This window comes from Rhinolophus sinicus, chromosome 3 (assembly GCF_057876585.1).
Source record: "Rhinolophus sinicus isolate RSI-liver-muscle chromosome 3, RSI-T2T, whole genome shotgun sequence".
Taxonomy (NCBI): Eukaryota; Metazoa; Chordata; class Mammalia; order Chiroptera; family Rhinolophidae; genus Rhinolophus; species Rhinolophus sinicus.
Genome location: NC_142503.1, coordinates 108942696 through 108961231, shown reverse-complemented (window position 1 = coordinate 108961231; position 18536 = coordinate 108942696). Strand labels below are relative to the sequence as shown.

At 35.3% G+C, this 18536-nt stretch overlaps 1 protein-coding gene across 4 annotated transcripts in view; it reads right to left on the bottom strand.

Moving 5' to 3' along the window:
* Positions 1-18536, bottom strand: part of MDGA2 (MAM domain containing glycosylphosphatidylinositol anchor 2) — a 797923-nt gene that overhangs the window by 227191 nt on the left and 552196 nt on the right. For all 4 annotated transcript variants that reach the window (XM_074328195.2, XM_088796863.1, XM_074328196.2 and 1 more), the window contains exon 6: positions 15321-15590. In XM_074328195.2, coding sequence (XP_074184296.2) covers positions 15321-15590 — 270 coding nt within the window. The remainder of the gene's footprint in view (positions 1-15320; positions 15591-18536) is intronic.

The following is an 18536-nucleotide window of genomic DNA, read 5'->3' as shown; positions in this document are numbered from 1 at the left end:
AACCACTGACTTAAGGAGATAAAATGCCACCTTTCTCTTCTACCTGTTTTTTTGTTTTTTTGTTATTGTTGTTTGTTTGTTTGTTTGTTTGCTTTTTGCAGTGGATTCCCATGTCCACTAAATGATAGCTGAAACTTGAATGTGAATTGTATTATCTCTGTGCATGTTTACTAAATAAGGGTGTGTGGGATACAAGCCATAGAAAGAAGTTTGGAAAGACTAATCCTAATGTTGTATGACTAAACAAAATCCTCCACAATTTAAAAAACAAACAAAAAAACAAAACAATAAATCTAATTGAGATTTTCAGTAAATTTTAAAAGTATTTTCCCAACATTTGGATTTTGGAATAATTAACTAGCTTTGGAATGAATTTATGGGCTTTCTTTCCTTGGATACATTTTCTATTACCGGTCACTAATACTTAATTGATTTAAACAGATAAATTATGGCTAAGATGCATTTGAATTTCTGGGTTGATAATTTCCACGCACACACAATTTTCAGATAAGCATATCTGTTGAGGCAAGTAAAAAGAAATAAGAAAGATTCTTTGAAAGCTAAAATTATGAAATCATCTTATGATTGCAGAAGAATAATGATTTAAGAATTAAGTTTGATTAAGCTATATTTAGAAGTTTCCTGAAGCATTTAGACTGAGCATTGGTGTTGGAAGAATACTGGACAGAATTCGAAATGAAACAGAGACAAACACAGCAGATAGAAAATTTAGCAGGTTGACTAATATAATAATTTAAAATTGTGTATAAAATCTTATGCAACTGAAAATTGCAAAAAGTTACTTTTAAGCACTATTTTAAAATAACAGAATAAAATGTATAAATTACTTGGTTTTTCAAAAGATTCTATTATAAAATATGGAAGTTTTAACATAGCATAGGTTTGTCTTTTAAAAATTATCAACAATTTCAATATTTCATAAAAAAGAAAATGGAATAAGTTTAAAAAGCTAGTTAAGTCACTATTTTGGGGCAGCAAAGGAAAGAGACACTTCATTTCTGAATATGTAAGGATTCTCGTTATTTAAAGACCAGCTCAAATGCCACCTTCTTACAGGAAATTTTCCTCTATCTCCTCTATCTTTCCTCTATTTCCTCTATCTTTCTCTAACCAGAATGAATTGTTTCTCCTTCTGAGCTTCCAGCAGAATATCATCTGTGCTAATATTGTGAAGTTAATTTAATTTTACTTCTGATCCATGGAGGGAGTTGGCCTGATGTTTTTCTCCCTATAAATGTAACAACTGCATGTGCTCGGGGACTCCATTCATTCCCCTTCTGTCCATACAGCAACTGACACAGATCTAGTGTGGAGTGGAAATTCTCTAAATATGAGGTGTGATCAACAATATGGTGAATGTTTAAATTAAAAAAATAAATAAATATTACAGTAAAAGACACATTGCCATTAATCCCCCTCAGAACACCCGCCACCCCACCCCCCCAGCTTCAAACACACTTATCCCATTGTTCTTACCACTTTCTGAAACAGTTCTGGAAGTCCTCTTTCGTGAGTGTCTTTAGTTGCACTGTCATGGCTGCTTTGATGTCCTGAATCATTTTGACTTTGGGGAAGAGCCAGAAGTCTCATGGTGCCAGATACAGTGAATAAGGTGGATGAGGACACACCGTATTGTCTTTATTTGACAGAAATTGCCGTACCAGAAGCAATGTGTGACATGGAGTGTTGTCAGGATGGAGAATGATTTACGGCACACTTTAAAACACACTTTCTCTCAACTATAGCTCACAGCTTACTGACTGCACCGAACAAGTTGAAACTTGTCACACACTGTTACTAAGGTTAGAGGCGCCGCTTCCCAAATTGAAGATCCTTGCCTTTCCATTGGATGGCATTTGGCAACAGCATTCACCGTATTTTATGATCACAATGTGTCACACATCACTTCTGGTCCAGCAATTTCTGTCAAAGAAAAACATTACGGTGTGTCCTCATTTACCTTATTCACTGGATCTGGAACCATATGACTTCTGGCTCTTCCCCAAGGTCAAAATGATTCAGGACATCGAGGCAGCCCCCACAGTGCAACTGAAGACACTCATGAAAGAGAACTTCCAGAATTGCTTCACAAAGTGGAAAGAACGATGGGATAAATGTGTTTGAAGTGAGAGGGAGTATTTTGAGGGGGATTAATTGCAATGTGAATTTTACTGTAATAAATTTTTTTTATTTAAACATTCACTGTATTTTTTGATCACTCTTCGTATATACCAGAAGCATCATTTACTTATTTCCTCCTGGTTTAATATCCTGAGGTAAGCAACTGGTAATAATTTTAAACAACAGGATTTTGTTTTAAAATTCAGTATTTGTTAATAGTTACATATTAATATGTGTAAATTTGTAGAGGCATGCATTTGTATGCATGCGTCTATATGGTAAGTTTGTAAACAAAAATAGAGTGATTATTTCCAGAGACACTTAAAAATGGGAATAGGTCAGGGGACATTTTGATGGTATAGAATCATAGATGGTTAGAGCACACATAGTTTAGAGTTTATGTAGTACAGTTTCTCAGTTGTAAAGAAAAGCAACCAGAAGCCTATTTACACAGTCATAATGTGATAGTCAATTTAAGAGAGAGCCAGAACCAGATCACAGATCTCTTTCCCTGCACCTTGCTGCCTATAGACCATTTAACCCACACAGAGTAAATGTGGTAAGCTTGGCCTGGGATAAGTACCTGCAATAATAATTAGGATAACATCGTTGAATTAGGAATTTTCAAATTAGTATCATTGTTTTGGCCCAGTTTTTGACTGTAGTGTACCGAAAAATAAATAAACTACAGAACACCATCAAAGAAACTGATTAAATAATTTAAAATATAATGTTACTTGTGCTTTTCTGGATAATAACAGGTATTGCTTTTTAAAACACTATTACCAACTGGCATGTGTTCTTTTGGCTTGAGTAAATACCGTGTTTCCCCAAAAATAATACCTAGTCAGACCATCAGCTCTAATGAGTCTTTTGGAGTAAAAATTAAGACCCGGTCTTATGTTGCTATAATATAAGACCGGGTCTTATATTAATTTTTGCTCCAAAAGATGCATTAGAGCTGATTGCCCAGCTAGGTCTTATTTTCAGGGAGACACGGTATGACAGAAACTCCATCTACCAAGCAGGACAATTCTAAGTTTTAATAAAATAAAATATAAAGTAAAATAAATAAAAATAAAATAAAAATACATAACTAACCCATCTGTATATCATTAAGCAAAAATAATTATAAAATTGTCTGATATCTAGACTAACATTTTTTACTTGAAATTTTATAATTCTTAATATGTTATTTCAATGAACAAAAATAAGTTAGATTTACCTCATTTATAAAAGGAAATTGAGCTACCTATATTCAGATGAGAATTACTGAATTTGATAATTTTTAGATTTTGTATAGCCCTGATTAATTTTTAAAAGAATAATAATGAAACCATTTTATAGTGATAAAACATAATAAAATTATCTCTGGTGTCTTGGGGAGATGTAATTACTAAAGAATATTAAATTGGGAAAATAGAAATATAGCTCATAATCTACATGAATAATTGGGACACCTGCACACAACAGACAGTTTGGCTTTTGGAGAATGGGAAAGGATTGATTTTCTACATTTCAGCTGCTATCAGTATAGTTTTTACTAATGAAAGATTATGGGGACCCGGTCAAGATGGCAAAGTAGGTAAATGCTGTGCTTATCTTCTCTCATGACCACATCAAAATTGCAACTAAACTACAGAACAACCATCATTGAGAATTGCCTGAAATCTAGCTGAATAGAAGTCCTAAAAATAAGCACAGAAAAGCCACTTCGAGACTGGTAGGAGGGGCAGAGATGCACAATGGGCTGGTCCCACACTCACGTGTGATCTTCAAATCGGGAGAGATGTCTTAACTTCAGATGTCCTCCCCCCCTGAGAAGCAAGGGGTCTCAGCCCCACATGAGGCTTCCCAGCCCAGGCTTCCAATGCTGAGAAGAGAAGTCCCCATAACTTCTGGCTGTGAAAACCAGAAGAGATTGTGGCTGAGTGAGAGACGGTGTAGCTGGCAGCTGATGGAGGGCAGTTCCAGTCATTCCTCTTAAAGGGCCCACACATGTACTTACTCACTGACAGACTTACTTGCTCTGAGCTACAGAACTGGGGCAGCAGCTTGAAAGGCACCAGGGATATACAGGGAGGATCTGAGTTATCTGGCTTCATGGCCAGGGCTGGAGGAACAGCTTTCTCTGGGACGGAGGAGTTGGTGGAAGCCATTGTATCTTTGTTGAGCCTTTTCCCATGCCAGTGCGCAGACCCAGGTGGCCACCATTTCTGAGTCCACATCAATCCGGCTAACACTGTTTGTTCATCCTGATTCCCTGAAATCTGGCCCCATCCAAATTATGGGTTGCTTCCAGTGGTTTTTCCATATCAATGGCCTGTCCTGGCTCATGCTACAGACTTTCCTAAAATCTCTCAAAGGTACACAAAACCTAAACAAGAAGCATCTGGCATTAGCCGTAGCCACCCTCCATTTGTGACTTGGTCTCTCAAGCCACCTTCAAGACCAGCATGGGTGGTGGTCATTGGTGAATTGCTTTGTGAAGCATGCCAGGTGGCTAAGGGCAGGGCACAGGCTGCAAATGAACTTGGCCTCCCAGGAGGCCCTGGGGCTGGCACACCAGCTTCAGACAAAGCCAGAACATCACAAGTCCACCTCCAAGGATGACACACCCAAAAGACAGACTGGGCAGGTACGAGAGTTCTGCTAAAACAAATCCTGCTCTATAGGGTCAGCCCCTGCACAACGGCTCCAACAGTGAAGTCACAGCCAGTCCTCACAACCAATCAGCTTGAGTGTCAATCCCTCCCATTGACATACAAATAGCAACCAAAGCTCAACTACAACAGGAGGGTACACACAGCCCACACAAGGAACACAGCTGGAACACCTGGCTCTGATGACCAGGGAGACTGCGCCACAGGAGCTCACATGGCACCTACTCCATAAGGACACTCTACTAAGACTGGGAGACATAGCAGCTCTACTGAATACATAGAAACAAATACAGGGAGGCAGCCAAAATGCAGAGACAAAAAAAAACATGTCCCAAATAAAACCACAAAACAAATTTCTAGAAAGAAAACTAAACAAAATGGAGACAAGCAACCTACCAGACACAGAGTTCCGAACACTGCTTATAAGGATGCTCAGTGATCTCAGAAAGAACTTCAACCAAGAGAGGAAACATAAAAATGGAGATAGAAAACATAAAAAAAAGAACCAGTCAGATATGACTAACACGATAACTGAAAAAAAGAATATATTAGAGGGAATCAACAGATACCCTCTAGATGAAGCAGATGATTGAATTAGTGATTTAGGAGATAAGGTAACAGAAAATACTCAATCAGAACAGCAAAAATAAAAACAAAGAATCCAAAAAAATGAGGATAGTTTAAGGGTTCTATGGAACATCAAGTGTACCAACATTCACATCATAGGGAAGAAGAAGAAGAGAGGGAGCAAGGAATTGAAAACCTATTTGAAGAAATAATGACTGAAAACTTCCCTAAATTGGTGAAGGAAATAAATATGCTAGTGCAGGAAGTGCAGAGACTCCCAAACAAGATGAACCCAAATAGGCCCACATTGACACACATCATTAAAATGACAAAAGTTAAAGACAGAGAGAGAATCTAAAAATCAGCAAGAGAAAAGCAGTTAGTTACCTGCAAGGAAGCTCCCATAAGGCTATCATCTGATTCTCAACAGAAACTTTGTAGGCCAGAAGGGATTGCCACAAAATATTCAAAGTGATGAAAAGCAAGGGCCTACAACCAAGATTACTTTACCCAGCAAAGCTACCATTTATAATAGAAGGACAGATAAAGATCTTCCCAGACAAGAAAAAGCTAAAGGAGTTCATCACAACCAAACCAGTATTACAAGAAATATTAAAGATTCTTTAGAATAAATAAGCAAACTAAACAGAAATAAATTCAGAGATATAGAGAAAAAAACTGATGGTTGCTAGATGGGAGGAGGGTGGGTATGGGGGAGAGGTGAAGGGATCAGAAAGTGCAAATTAGTAGTCACAATATAGTCATGGGGATATGAAATACAGTATGGGGAAATAATCAATAATGTTGTAAAGATTATGTAGGGTGCCAGATGGGCACTGGACATATCAGGGGGATCACTTCATAGACTGTGTAGATGTCTGACTAATATGCTATACATCTGAAGATGAAACAGAATAACACTGAATGTCAACTATAAGTAAATTATATATATACATATATATATATATACACACACACATTATATAGATACATATATATACATATATGTATATATATATATATGTATCTATATATAGTATATAGATACATATTGCCATAGGATATGTAGTACAGCATAGGGTAGATAGTCAATGGTAATGTAATAGCTATATATGATGTCAGAGGGATACTAGACTGGGGAAGAGGGGTTATCACTTTGTGAGGGGTGTAAATGTCTAACTATTACATTGCTTTGTACACCTGAAACTAATATAAGTAAGTAAGTAAGTAAGTAAGTAAATAAATCAATAAGAAAATATGTTAAAGAGTTCAAGAAAGGAGAAAAAGAAGAAGAGATCGAAAATATGAATAATAAAATGGCAATATCTACATATCTGTCAACAATTACTTTCAATATCAATGGATTAAATGCTCCAATCCAAAGATAGGGTGGCTGAATGGTTAAGAAAATAATATCCTTACATATATGCTGCCTACAAGAGACTCACTTCAAATCAAAAGACACATAGACATACATTTATACCATGGTGTATTACTCAGCCATAAAGAATGAAATCGTACCATTTGCAATGATATGGAAGGACCTAGAGAACATTATGCTAAGTGAAAGAAGTCAGACGAAGAACGACAAATACCATATGACCTAATTTATATGTGGAATCTAAAGAACAGAATAAATGAACAATTTAATCAGAAATAGTCTCACAGATATAGAGGAAAACCTGAGGGTTACTAGATGGGAGGGGGGGGGATGAGGGAGAGGTGAGGGGATTAGAAAGCACAATTGGTAACCACAAGATTGCCATGGGGATACGGAAGACAGTTTGGGGAATATAATCAATAATACTGTAAAGATTTTGTAGGGTATCCAATGGACACTTGTCTTAATAGGGAGACCACTTCAGGGACAGTGTGGATACCTGATCACTGCACTGTACACCTGAAGCTAAATAATAATGAATGCTAACTATAATTTTATATATATATATATATATATATATATATATATATATATATATATATACACACACACATACATATATATATATTCAAAAGTGGAGTCCAGCACAAGGAATAGAGACAGTGGAAATGTAACGGCTGTATGCGATGTCAGAGGGGAAGTATATTGGGATAAGGGGGTTATCACTTTGTGAGGGGTATAAATGTCTAACTATTACATTGTTTTGTACACCTGAAACAAAACAAAACAACAACAAAAAATAACAGAGACTGAAAGTAAAGGAATGGAAAAAGATATATCATGAAAATGGAAACAACAAAAATCTGGGATAGCAATATTTATACCAGATGAAATAGATGTTAAAGCAAAGGCTATAACAAGAGACAAAAAAAGGACTCAGTCATCCCACCTCAAGGTATTTATCCAAAGAAACACAAACACTACTTCAAGGAAACATGTACATCCATACGTTCATTGCAGATCTGTTTACAATGGACAAGATGTGTGTGAAACCTGAGTGTCTGTCAATAGAACGAACAGAGAGGAGGTGGCACATATACACAGTGGAATATTGCTTGTCCATGGAAGGGAATGACTTCTTGCCATCTGTGGAGGCATGGGTGGACCTATAGGGTATTGTGCTGAGTGGGGTATGTCAGACAGAGAAAAAGAGATGAATGAGATTTTGCTTATTGTGGAATCTAAAGAACCAAATAAATAAACAAAACAGAAACAAACTCATAGATACAGAGAACATTTTGATGGTTGCCCAATAGGAGGGAGATTAGGGGCAGGTAAAAAGGGGGAAGAGATTAAGAAGTACAAATCAGTTGTCACACAGTAGTCATGGGGATGCAGGGTATAGCACAATAATATTGTAATAACTACGTATGGTGTCAGATGGGTACTAGATTTATCAGGGTGATAGATGGGATGAGGGTTGGGGGCAGGGTGAAAAAGGTGAAGGCTTTAAGAAGTACAAATTGGTAGTTACAAAACAGTCATGGGGATATAAAGTAAAGCATAGGGAATATAGTCAATAATATGGTAATGACTATGTATAGTGCTAGATGGGTACTAGACTAGTCAGGGGGATCACTTCTTAAATGATCTAAATGCTTAACCACTATGATGTACACCTGAAATTAATATAAAATAATACTGAATTTCAATTGTAATGGGAAAATTAAAAGTGGGGGGAGGGGTGAAGAGGAATAAAAAGTTCAAATTTCCGGGTATAAAACAAATAAGTCATGGGGATGTAATGTACAGCATAGGGAATATGGTCAATAATATTGTGATAGCATGGTACGGTGTCAGATGGTTGCTGCACTTATCATGGTGATCACTTCTGTAGTTATATAAATGTTGAATAATTATTGTTTACATCTGAAACTAATATAGTATTATATGTTAGCTACAGTTTAATATAAATCTTATAAAGAAAAAGAGGAAAGATTATGGAAGAAAAATATTGATGACTAGAAATTTAATTTGAATAATCTAAATGTTTGAGAAAAATTGCACCAACCCTGTAATTGGAAATTCACAAATAATTTCAGTTAGAAATGCACTATAAGCTAAATTTGATCAATTTTTGTGGAAAATTGACAATTAACTCTGACCAACTTTCTGATCAATACCTTTCACCAAAAACAATGAACATACTTTTTTGTAACTATAGGTACTTACTTTCTTCTTTGTTTATACTTCATGTTTTATTTGTGCAGTTATTTTACATCTTTGTGTTTAGAGATTCAATTGGTCTCTTCTAATTAATAGAAATTCTTTAAAAATTTTGTACAGTAATTTGTGAGATAGCAATTAAGAGTTAGAGCCATGCCAAGTCCTTCAAAATTCAATATTATTTAGAAAATCATAAACTATAAACACTATGTTGGTTAGAATTTCAAATTGAAGTATGCCCACCATTACTGGAGAAAAAAATGTCAATTAACAAAAACACAGAATTTCCTCCAATCAAAAGTAATTTTATATTTGGGAGGGACACAGTGTAATTAGGAATAACTGTATAATCTTGGGGATTTTTTTCTTTCTTTTCTTTTTTTCTTCCCGCGAAAGAATAAAAATGCATTCAATATACAGCCCAGAAAGAATCCCTAGTAAATTTCTGGCAAGGATAGAGGAAATAGATAAGGACATTAGTTTAGTTTGGATAGGACAGGGGGATGGATTATATATTTTTTAAAAACGTGGCTGAATTTTGAAAGGTACTATGGTTTAGACAGTGGCCCTGAAACCACAGTAGGTGGATTTTAAATCCCAGGTCTGCTGCTAAAGTAAGGTTATTTGGGGGAAGTTATTTAACTGCTACCTCTTCAGTTTTACTTTTCTTTGAAATGGGAATGAGAATATTTTTTACCTCATCTATATTTTGGGGTGATTAAAAAGTTAATGTACATAGTATGCTTGGTTGCATGGTACATAGTAAGTGTTCAATCAATATTAACTTTATCTAAATGGAGTTGGTACAAAGGTACAAAGTTTTTGCTCATGAAATTCTTAAACTATAATTTTTTTTGTAATAAGCCTAAGTATCATTTTGAAATGTTACTAACGCTAATGTTTGATATATTTTTTATTAAATGAGTTCCACACAAATATGTTTAATATTGCAACTCAGATTTTTAAAGAAATCAGTACTTTCATGTGGGTAAAATAGAATTAGGTAAATCAAACTTTCCAGAACAGAGGGTTATGATGTTCCTGGAGGTTACAGTATATTTCTGTGCAGTGCAAATTCATGCCTCTCTGAATACATATTGACTTCTCCCATAAAGGTTAAATCCATTTCAATATTGACATCTTTTTTTTTTCTTTATTTCTCCACATTAGGAATCTGAGATCATGGTCAACAAAAATAGGCTGGAGGCTTTTTAAAATTAAAAGAACAAACTGTTTACAATGTCACTCTGCAGTGGTCATGGGTTCAAGATAGGGGCTGGTGAAATTAAGGAGAAAAGGGGGAAAACAGAGGCATAAATGAGCACTCAAGCAGCATGGGAGTATGACATGAATAATGTAGTTTGTGGAGTACACTGCATATTGTGGTGGTTTTAAAACATGTCTGCATATTATCTGGCACTCCTTCCCTTAAGAGGTGGAGATATTGGATCCCACCCAGGAACCAGGACAGCCATTATCACTGCATTGATGAACAGAATGCAATAAGGTGACTGATTGACTTCAGAGGCTAGATTAGAAGAACTCATGCAGCTCTTGAGACCCTAGTACTAGAAGCTTATAACTGTCTGACTACATTGATGTTGCCATGTGTAGAAACCATGTAAATAAACTATTGAGGGCCAGCCCTGTGGCTCAGGCGGTTGGAGATCCATGCTCCTAATGCCGAAGGCTATCGGTTAGATTCCCACATGGGCCAGTGAGCTCTCAACCACGAGGTTGCCCGTTGGACTCCTCGACTCCTGGAAGGGATGGTGGGCTCTCCCCCCTGCAACTAAGATTGAACACGGCACCTTGAGCTGAGCTGCCACTGAGCTCCCTGATTGCTCAGTTGGTTGGAGCACTAGCTCTCAACCACAAGGTTGCCCGCAAGGGATGGTGGGCTGCGCCCCTGCAACTAACAATGGCCAACTGGGCATGGAGCTGAGCTGTGCCCTCCACAACTAAGACTGAAAGGACAACAACTTGACTTGGAAAAAAAAATCTTGGAAGAATAAACTATTGAGAGAGAGAGAGAGAGAGACAGAGAGAGAGAGAGAGAGAGAGAGAGAGAGAGACAGAGAGAGAGAGAGAGACAGAGAGAGAGAGAGAGATCCCAACCTGAGGAAGCCCAGACATTTGAACTTTTTAGTCCAGGCACCAGATATTTAAATAAAAAAGCCTTGAAGACAATGCCAGCCTCAGCCACCCTGAAATTTTTGGCTGAGCTTTTTAATCCCCAGATTTTGGGGTGGCTTGTTACACCACGATGAATAATTACAACAATGTGGACTTTGAAATGCAGTAGTCACACCACACAAATGTTTAATATGATTTAATAAGTACATGGAATTTCCTTATTTTGCTTAATATCATCTAGTATACATTTAGGCTATTAAAGAGAGATAGGTGTGCAGAAGAAATGTCTAATACAAGCCAGTGAACTTATAAAAGAAATTTTGTTCACTCAGTATATATTTATTGAGTATTTAATACACGCGTAGTAGTTTTCTATGCCCTAGGGACGTATCACTGATTAAGACAACAAACAGATAAATTCTTCGTCCCTAGAGTCCCATGACAGAGACAGACAATAAAAAAGAAAAATGTATAAAATAACTCCAGGTTCTTATGTGATAAGAAGAAACAATAAATCATGCAAGGGAATTAGCAGTGGGCTATTTAAGGTAGGGTAGTCAGGGAAGACAATTCCCAGAAGATGGTATTTGAAAATTAACATTACAAGCTGAAAGAACAGATAATGTTTAAGTCTTGACTTGTGGAAAAGAATAAGGGTAACGTGTCTAAAGTAGAGTGGGTAAAGAGAAGAGGAAAGTGAAAAGACGATGACGAATTTGAATTTCATTTTAGGTGAGATGGGAAGCCACGGGAGGAATTTAATCAGGAGAATGAGATGATTTCAATCACTCTCTTACATGACTGTAACAGAGAGGGTTAGCTGTTGACAAAAATCCATGTCCTCTTATTCCCGGGCACTCTGTAAGAATACATTCCTCAGCTTTCACATCATTGGGTATAACTATGTGCCTAAGATCTAGCCAATAAAATATGATTGGAACTGATGCATACCTTGCTCATAAAAATCTCCCATGTGTGCTCATTCAAGCTCCTTCCCACTTACAGCTGAGAGGAACAGAGGGAACACTCAGAGCAACCTTAGTCCCCACAGATTGAAGACAGCAGAGGCATCATCAGCTTGAATGACTGCATGAAGCAGACCCTCTACTCCTACACCCACCCACCCTGCCGCCAACACACACACCAATCACACCACAACACCACCATCAGTATTATCAACTAGGAAACACCCTGAACATTTTCATGAAAAACATCTTAAAGTGTTGTTGTTTTGAGTAATTACATGTATGGGTCTATTTGTTAACTCAGCCTAGTCTACTTTATCTACTACCATGGAAAAACAGCCCTTTTTAAAACAGAGGCTAGAGTGGAAAGAAGATAAATGAAAAGACTATTTTAATCAACTAGAGGAACTAGATTGATAGTTTACACAAGGGGGGTAACGGCAAATGTGACAAGATATAGTGAACGTGTCAGATTTAGAGTATAGTTTGACAAAAAGGCCAAAAGGACTTACTGATGGATCATATTTAAGAACATCAGGTAGAAATTTTGAAAGTTCTTTAATCTTTTCATATTCTTGTGAAACTAGATGATAGAATAAACTTTTCCTGACTCACTTTTGACTGAGAAGAGAAGCCACAGAATTCCACAGTGAGTGCAAAACAGACCCCTTATGCAGAACTGTCAAAGGAAGTGAAAGAAACCATTCCACGAGTCTTGGACTTTATAGACAGTTAAGGGTAGAAACAGGGTCAGAGACCACATTTGACCAGAAGGATATCTTTGGAGAAAATTGTGTGATGCAGCTTCTTCCAAGCCTAAAGTGGTGGAAGGAGAATCCTTACGTTTCATCATCTCGGTCCTACCGAGAGGCTTCCTATGAGACCAGGTCTCCAGTCCAGACTGAACCCATGCAGGGCAAGAGGGGAAATGATGCATCTGAAACACTGACTAGATGTGTGCTTGTGATTTAAATGTAGGGTCGGAGCCCTTATTTCTAAAACTGAGCAGAGGGTTATGGGGTCTTCCTGGCTTTTCTTCCTGAAAGAGGGGAAGTTTAAGACACATAATAAAAGTTAATGCGACTGCATGACACTAAAATACAGTTAATGTCTGCATGGAGTGTTATTTACATCATTTACTTTGAAGTGTTTTTATTTTTAAAAAAATCAAATGCAAGTTCAGAAACGTCTCTAGAGTTTTATACTTATATGCATCTTACACTCTTATTTTGTCCACAGATATTCTCAAATGATAATGGGAATTTTATGCACAGAATAGCCTTGTGCTTCCTCAGATAACCTGGTTTATGGATCTTGATTTAGTTATAGAAAAGAATGGGGAGAAAATAAACCTAGAGTTCTATTTCTACTGTATCCATGACACAGTTAATCTAAGACACTGCAGAGGTCTACAAAATCAGAAGTGTGGAAAATAATTTATTTGTATAATAAAAAGAAAACCATTTTTCTTTAACTGAATTTCTTGGCCTTTGTGGCAGAAATTAGATGCCTCACATTATTATAGTGTTTTTTCTCCTTTCAGTTTAATCTAGGACCCTTTAACTAAGGCTATTTCTACATTCAGTAAGATTATATCCATAGGCGATTTTATGAATTATGTAAATGCCATTAGTAATGTAATATGATTATGCAAATGTGTACTTCAGATTAATTAAAGGCATACGGAATTATGAATCTGAGAAATACATTTTAAGGGCTTTATTTATTTTAGGTAATTTATGTCAAAGTTGGAAACTGTCCTTTAAAGAACACAGATAAAAACTGTTAGATCGGACGGGAAAGAGCAAATAATTTTCTGAGCATATATGTGCTGCGGATGAGTTAGTGTCCTTTACAAAGGGTACAACACAGACATTTCATTCTGGACATTTTGCCATTTGTACATGGATTCCTCAAACTAGATTTAAGACATCATTTTTCACTAGTGAGTTCTTGTCCTTGATAAAATAATGGAATAAAAGATTCTACTTTGCATTCATGACTCTTAAGGACAGTTTGGCAATGCTTTACCTAATCTCACCATTATTATAGCAAGATTTGGTAGCATTATTTCATGGCTCCTTGGGAAAGTAAGTTTTTAAAAGCAAACAAAGAAAATGCAGAAATACTCAATATTGGTGAGTTGTACAGTTTTTACTTTCTTTTAAAATTTGGGGTGGAGGACTACACAATCTAATTCCTCACCAAGACAAGGCTTAGAAAGAGGCCCATTCTGTCAATACTGATATTTTAAATAGAAAGCTTGATACTTCCCTTTGTAGACCTTGTCTTGCTATTTAAGCCCATATATGATCCTTTTGTATTCTTATCTTCCTTCCTTATTTTCATTTGTCTTCCAGAAGAGTCCTCTTGGGCATATGGATGTCTATTTTAACTTTAGAGGCATCAGTGTCCATTTTCTATCCCTAATCTAGGATCTCACCAAGTGAAGTGAGACATGAAGAAGCATATGAGTACGCTTTCCTTGCACAATAACTGCAAATCCTCTGCAATGGAGAGATAGCACACTGCATCACCACTACTGTTACTGACTTAGTGACCCAACTTTTACATCAATGCCTTACATACATTTTGCCCTTTACTATCTCCAACTTTTCCACGTGTTTCCCTAATCTCAGTGTGTATAAGACCTAGTGCAAATGTCATTAGATATTCCCTAATAATGTGTGCCAGAGATACTATGTGTTTTTAATATTCCTATAGCTTTTGCTTATGATTGCCAAACACTGTATCATATGACTATTAATTGATGTATTTTATTTTTACTAGCTGACAGTAGAATTTTTGAGTATAGGTTAATGTTTTATAGATCTCTACAATCTCACAATTTAAAGCTCTGTTTGTAACACGGATTCAATAAACGTTTATTAAATCGATAAATGTTAAATTCCTAAACTAATACACAATTTGTATAATGATGTTTAATGCTTTATGCCACAATTGCATTTTAATCTTTTTTTAATTAAGAAAAAATTATAATAACTATTCAATGGTATCACTAAGAATATGTTTTGAATACTATTTGATGTAAACATAAGATTTAGGAATTTTAGTTTCCATTTATAATTAGACATCGTTCATTATTTATAAATAATTCTATGCATATGTTATATATATATGAAATATTTGAGGAAATATTTTTATATCAAACATTATTTGTTGTGTGATAGCCAGGCTCACCCAGAAATCTATATTGTAACATTCTCTAGGCAAACTTACCTCTCACAATGATGTTGGTGGACTTTTTTGCAGGGTTTCCCACATTATTATTGGCAATACAGCTGTAAGTACCAGCATCTTCTGATGTGATGGCAGGTATGGTCAAAGTTCCTCCATTCAAAACAGTCTTTTCAGGCAGAGTCCCAAAGGACCTGACCCAGGTAAGAGAGGGTGCAGGCTCTCCGCCGGTTGTAACACACACTAATGTTATGGCCTCTCCAGGATTTACAACTATAGGGTCATCCACCAAGAGTTTAATTGACGGAGATGCTAAAAGACATAAACAAAAAAGCATGCATCTATTCAGATCGACTACAACAATTGGAATTCAACAGTGTGCTTTATATTTATTCAAACAATTAAAATGAAATATTGTTCTGTTTTCCCCAAAAATTTAATGATCAAACTAAAACCAGATACGACAGTTATCAGTCTTAATTATGTGGTATAAACCTGTAGAACTATATTAAGAATCTTATACATGAAGAGGGAAATTTGATTTTATGTATTCCTGGATTATTGTTTCAAATTAGAATAAGAGGGACACATTTTTAAAACAAAAATCTTCTCATTTTAATGCTGATGACTTTTCTTTGTCATTCGAGATGTAAACATCCTTGTATTTTCACAGTGAAGATCATCAATTAATTTTTGAATCATTCTGAGGTGAAATTTTGTAACTGAACACAACTAAGAGATAAAGGCAATGATCATCCCAGTCTTTCACCAAACAGTGGGCCTGATGGTTTTTATTATTATTATTATTATTAAAGTTTATTGGGGTGACAATTGTTAGTAAAGTTACATAGATTTCAGGTGTACAATTCTGTAATACATCATCTATATCTCACATTGGGTTTTCACCACCCAGAGTCAGTTCTCCTTCCATCACCATATATTTGATCCCTTTTACCATTATCTACCACCCTCCTCCCCATTTACCCTCTGGTACCACTAAACTATTGTCTGTGTCTATGAGTTTTTGTTTCTTCCTTCGTTTATCTTGTTCCTTTGTTGTTTTTAGTTTTATATACCACATATCAGTGAAATCATGTCATTCTCAACTTTTTCTGTCTGATTTATTTCGCTTAGCATGATAATCTCAAGGTCCATCCATGTTGTTGCAAATGATATGGGCAGAGGACACGATTTTTTTTTATCTTAAAAGGAATAACAAAATCATCTAATTCTAACGTAATCCCCGTACTTCATCTCTAATGTATCCATTCACAAAGGTGTGGGTAATGCGTTCTCATAGCCACAGCTTTAAAACTTAGAAACAAACAAATGAGACCTCAACCATAGTCACCAAACTATGCCTGCCACCATTCTCATGTTTGGGTATAAAAATCTCCGTAGTAAAAGTAAGTCATTTGCAATGTTTCAGATTTAAACATACAAAGATAAATATCCATACAATAAAATATGCTGTTATAGACATTTCTTCAAACACTCAATATAGAAACAACACAAAACCCAGGTTTTCATATGGAAAGTTTTTTTCTGCTTCCACGGCAGTGCTGGCCTATGTAACACATCCCTAAAGAAGAACAAGGGGGATATATTATGCTAGTGTTTGAGTTCACTTATTCAGAAATATTTTCTGTCTAAGATAAAACTGTATTGTATGAAATCAATCCATATTAGAAACATTTAAGGTGTTCAATTGTACTGTGTGATTTTTTTTTTTTTATGTTAACTTCAGCTTAGAGTTGCATAGTGTTTTTCTCAGAAGAAAAATGTAAACTCCTTTTGTAGTTCAATATTTTCTGTTTTGTTTGAAAAAAAAAAAAAGAAAAAAAGCCAGAAGAGAGTTAGAAAACAATTTCATATTATTATTATGGTTCTGTGGGGCAGGCACGGAACAGCTGAGTGACATTTTAAAACATCATTTTTGCATGTTGGGCCTTCTAACATCATTTTAAGTAATATGGAAGTTTTCAAAGTGCTTAACAGCCCTTCTGAGGAGTTGACTTTAAATTATAATGATTTAGGCTTGAAAACCTGTTGTGAAAGTCACATAGTAAAAATCATAGGCAAAAGGCACTGCAGTTTGGTAGAAAAGACAACATCTCAAAGAGTTATTTAATGTTGTTAAACTGACAGAAGAAATTACTAATTAAATATTTTGAAAATAGATATATTACACTATTGACATATTATTATGAAAAAAGTGAAATAAATCCCTATAGTGTAATTTGGAGTAAATGCTATGATCTTACAAAGGTATTTAGTTAAAATATAATTTTAGCGATTCCATTATTTATATCACATTAACAAAGTGCATTTGTTTTACATCATATTTTAGTAAAAGTGCCAAGGCCTAAAGGCCACTCATAAAATGTTAGGACTATGGAAACACACAATGGTAACATTAAGAAATATTTGTGACTGAAATTGACTTCTATGAAGGAGTTGTTTTTCTATTAGGTAAATAATATTTAAAGAAAAAAGCTCAAGAGAATTTCAAAGCTCAAAAAGCAATACATATACAACAAGATCATTATTTTACCTATAATGCATTGCAGAACTATATTCACAATCTTATGAAAAACTCCTCTCTTCTCCAAATCTGAATTGAAAATTATTGTCCAACTTAGTTTTATTGAAGATGGCTTTCATTTTCTCTGATTTTTCCTGATATTAAAAATAGCCCAAGCAGACCACAAAAGAAATGGTTAATGACTTCAAGACTTTAAGAATATTCATATACATTTTAGTATCAAACTTTTATACCTTCATATCTCGAAAAGATAAAAGGTAAAAGTGCCAGTGTTATTCTAATGTTTAACTTCTGATTCTATAAACATCAGCTTTGTTAAACTATGAGACTTTGCTTAAGAATTTTAAAAATATTAGGGTTCATCAAACTTAAGTATAAATCATGCCCTAGAGAAAAATATTAAAGTAGGAAATTATATATATATATATATATGTATATATATATGTATATGTGTGTATATGTATATATATATATATATATATATATATATATATATATATATATATACACATATATATTATTTAAAATATTGTTAAGAAGATATTTCTTATTGGAAGGATTCTTTAATAATTTGGGGTATACAACGAAGTAACTGAAAACATCTTGAGCTAGTTACTCCATCCCCATGGGCTTCCTATAGGAACCTTTCATATCACATTGTATAACATCAGCCAGGCTACCACTCTTGCTCTTCAGACAGAAGTGAGGGCCAT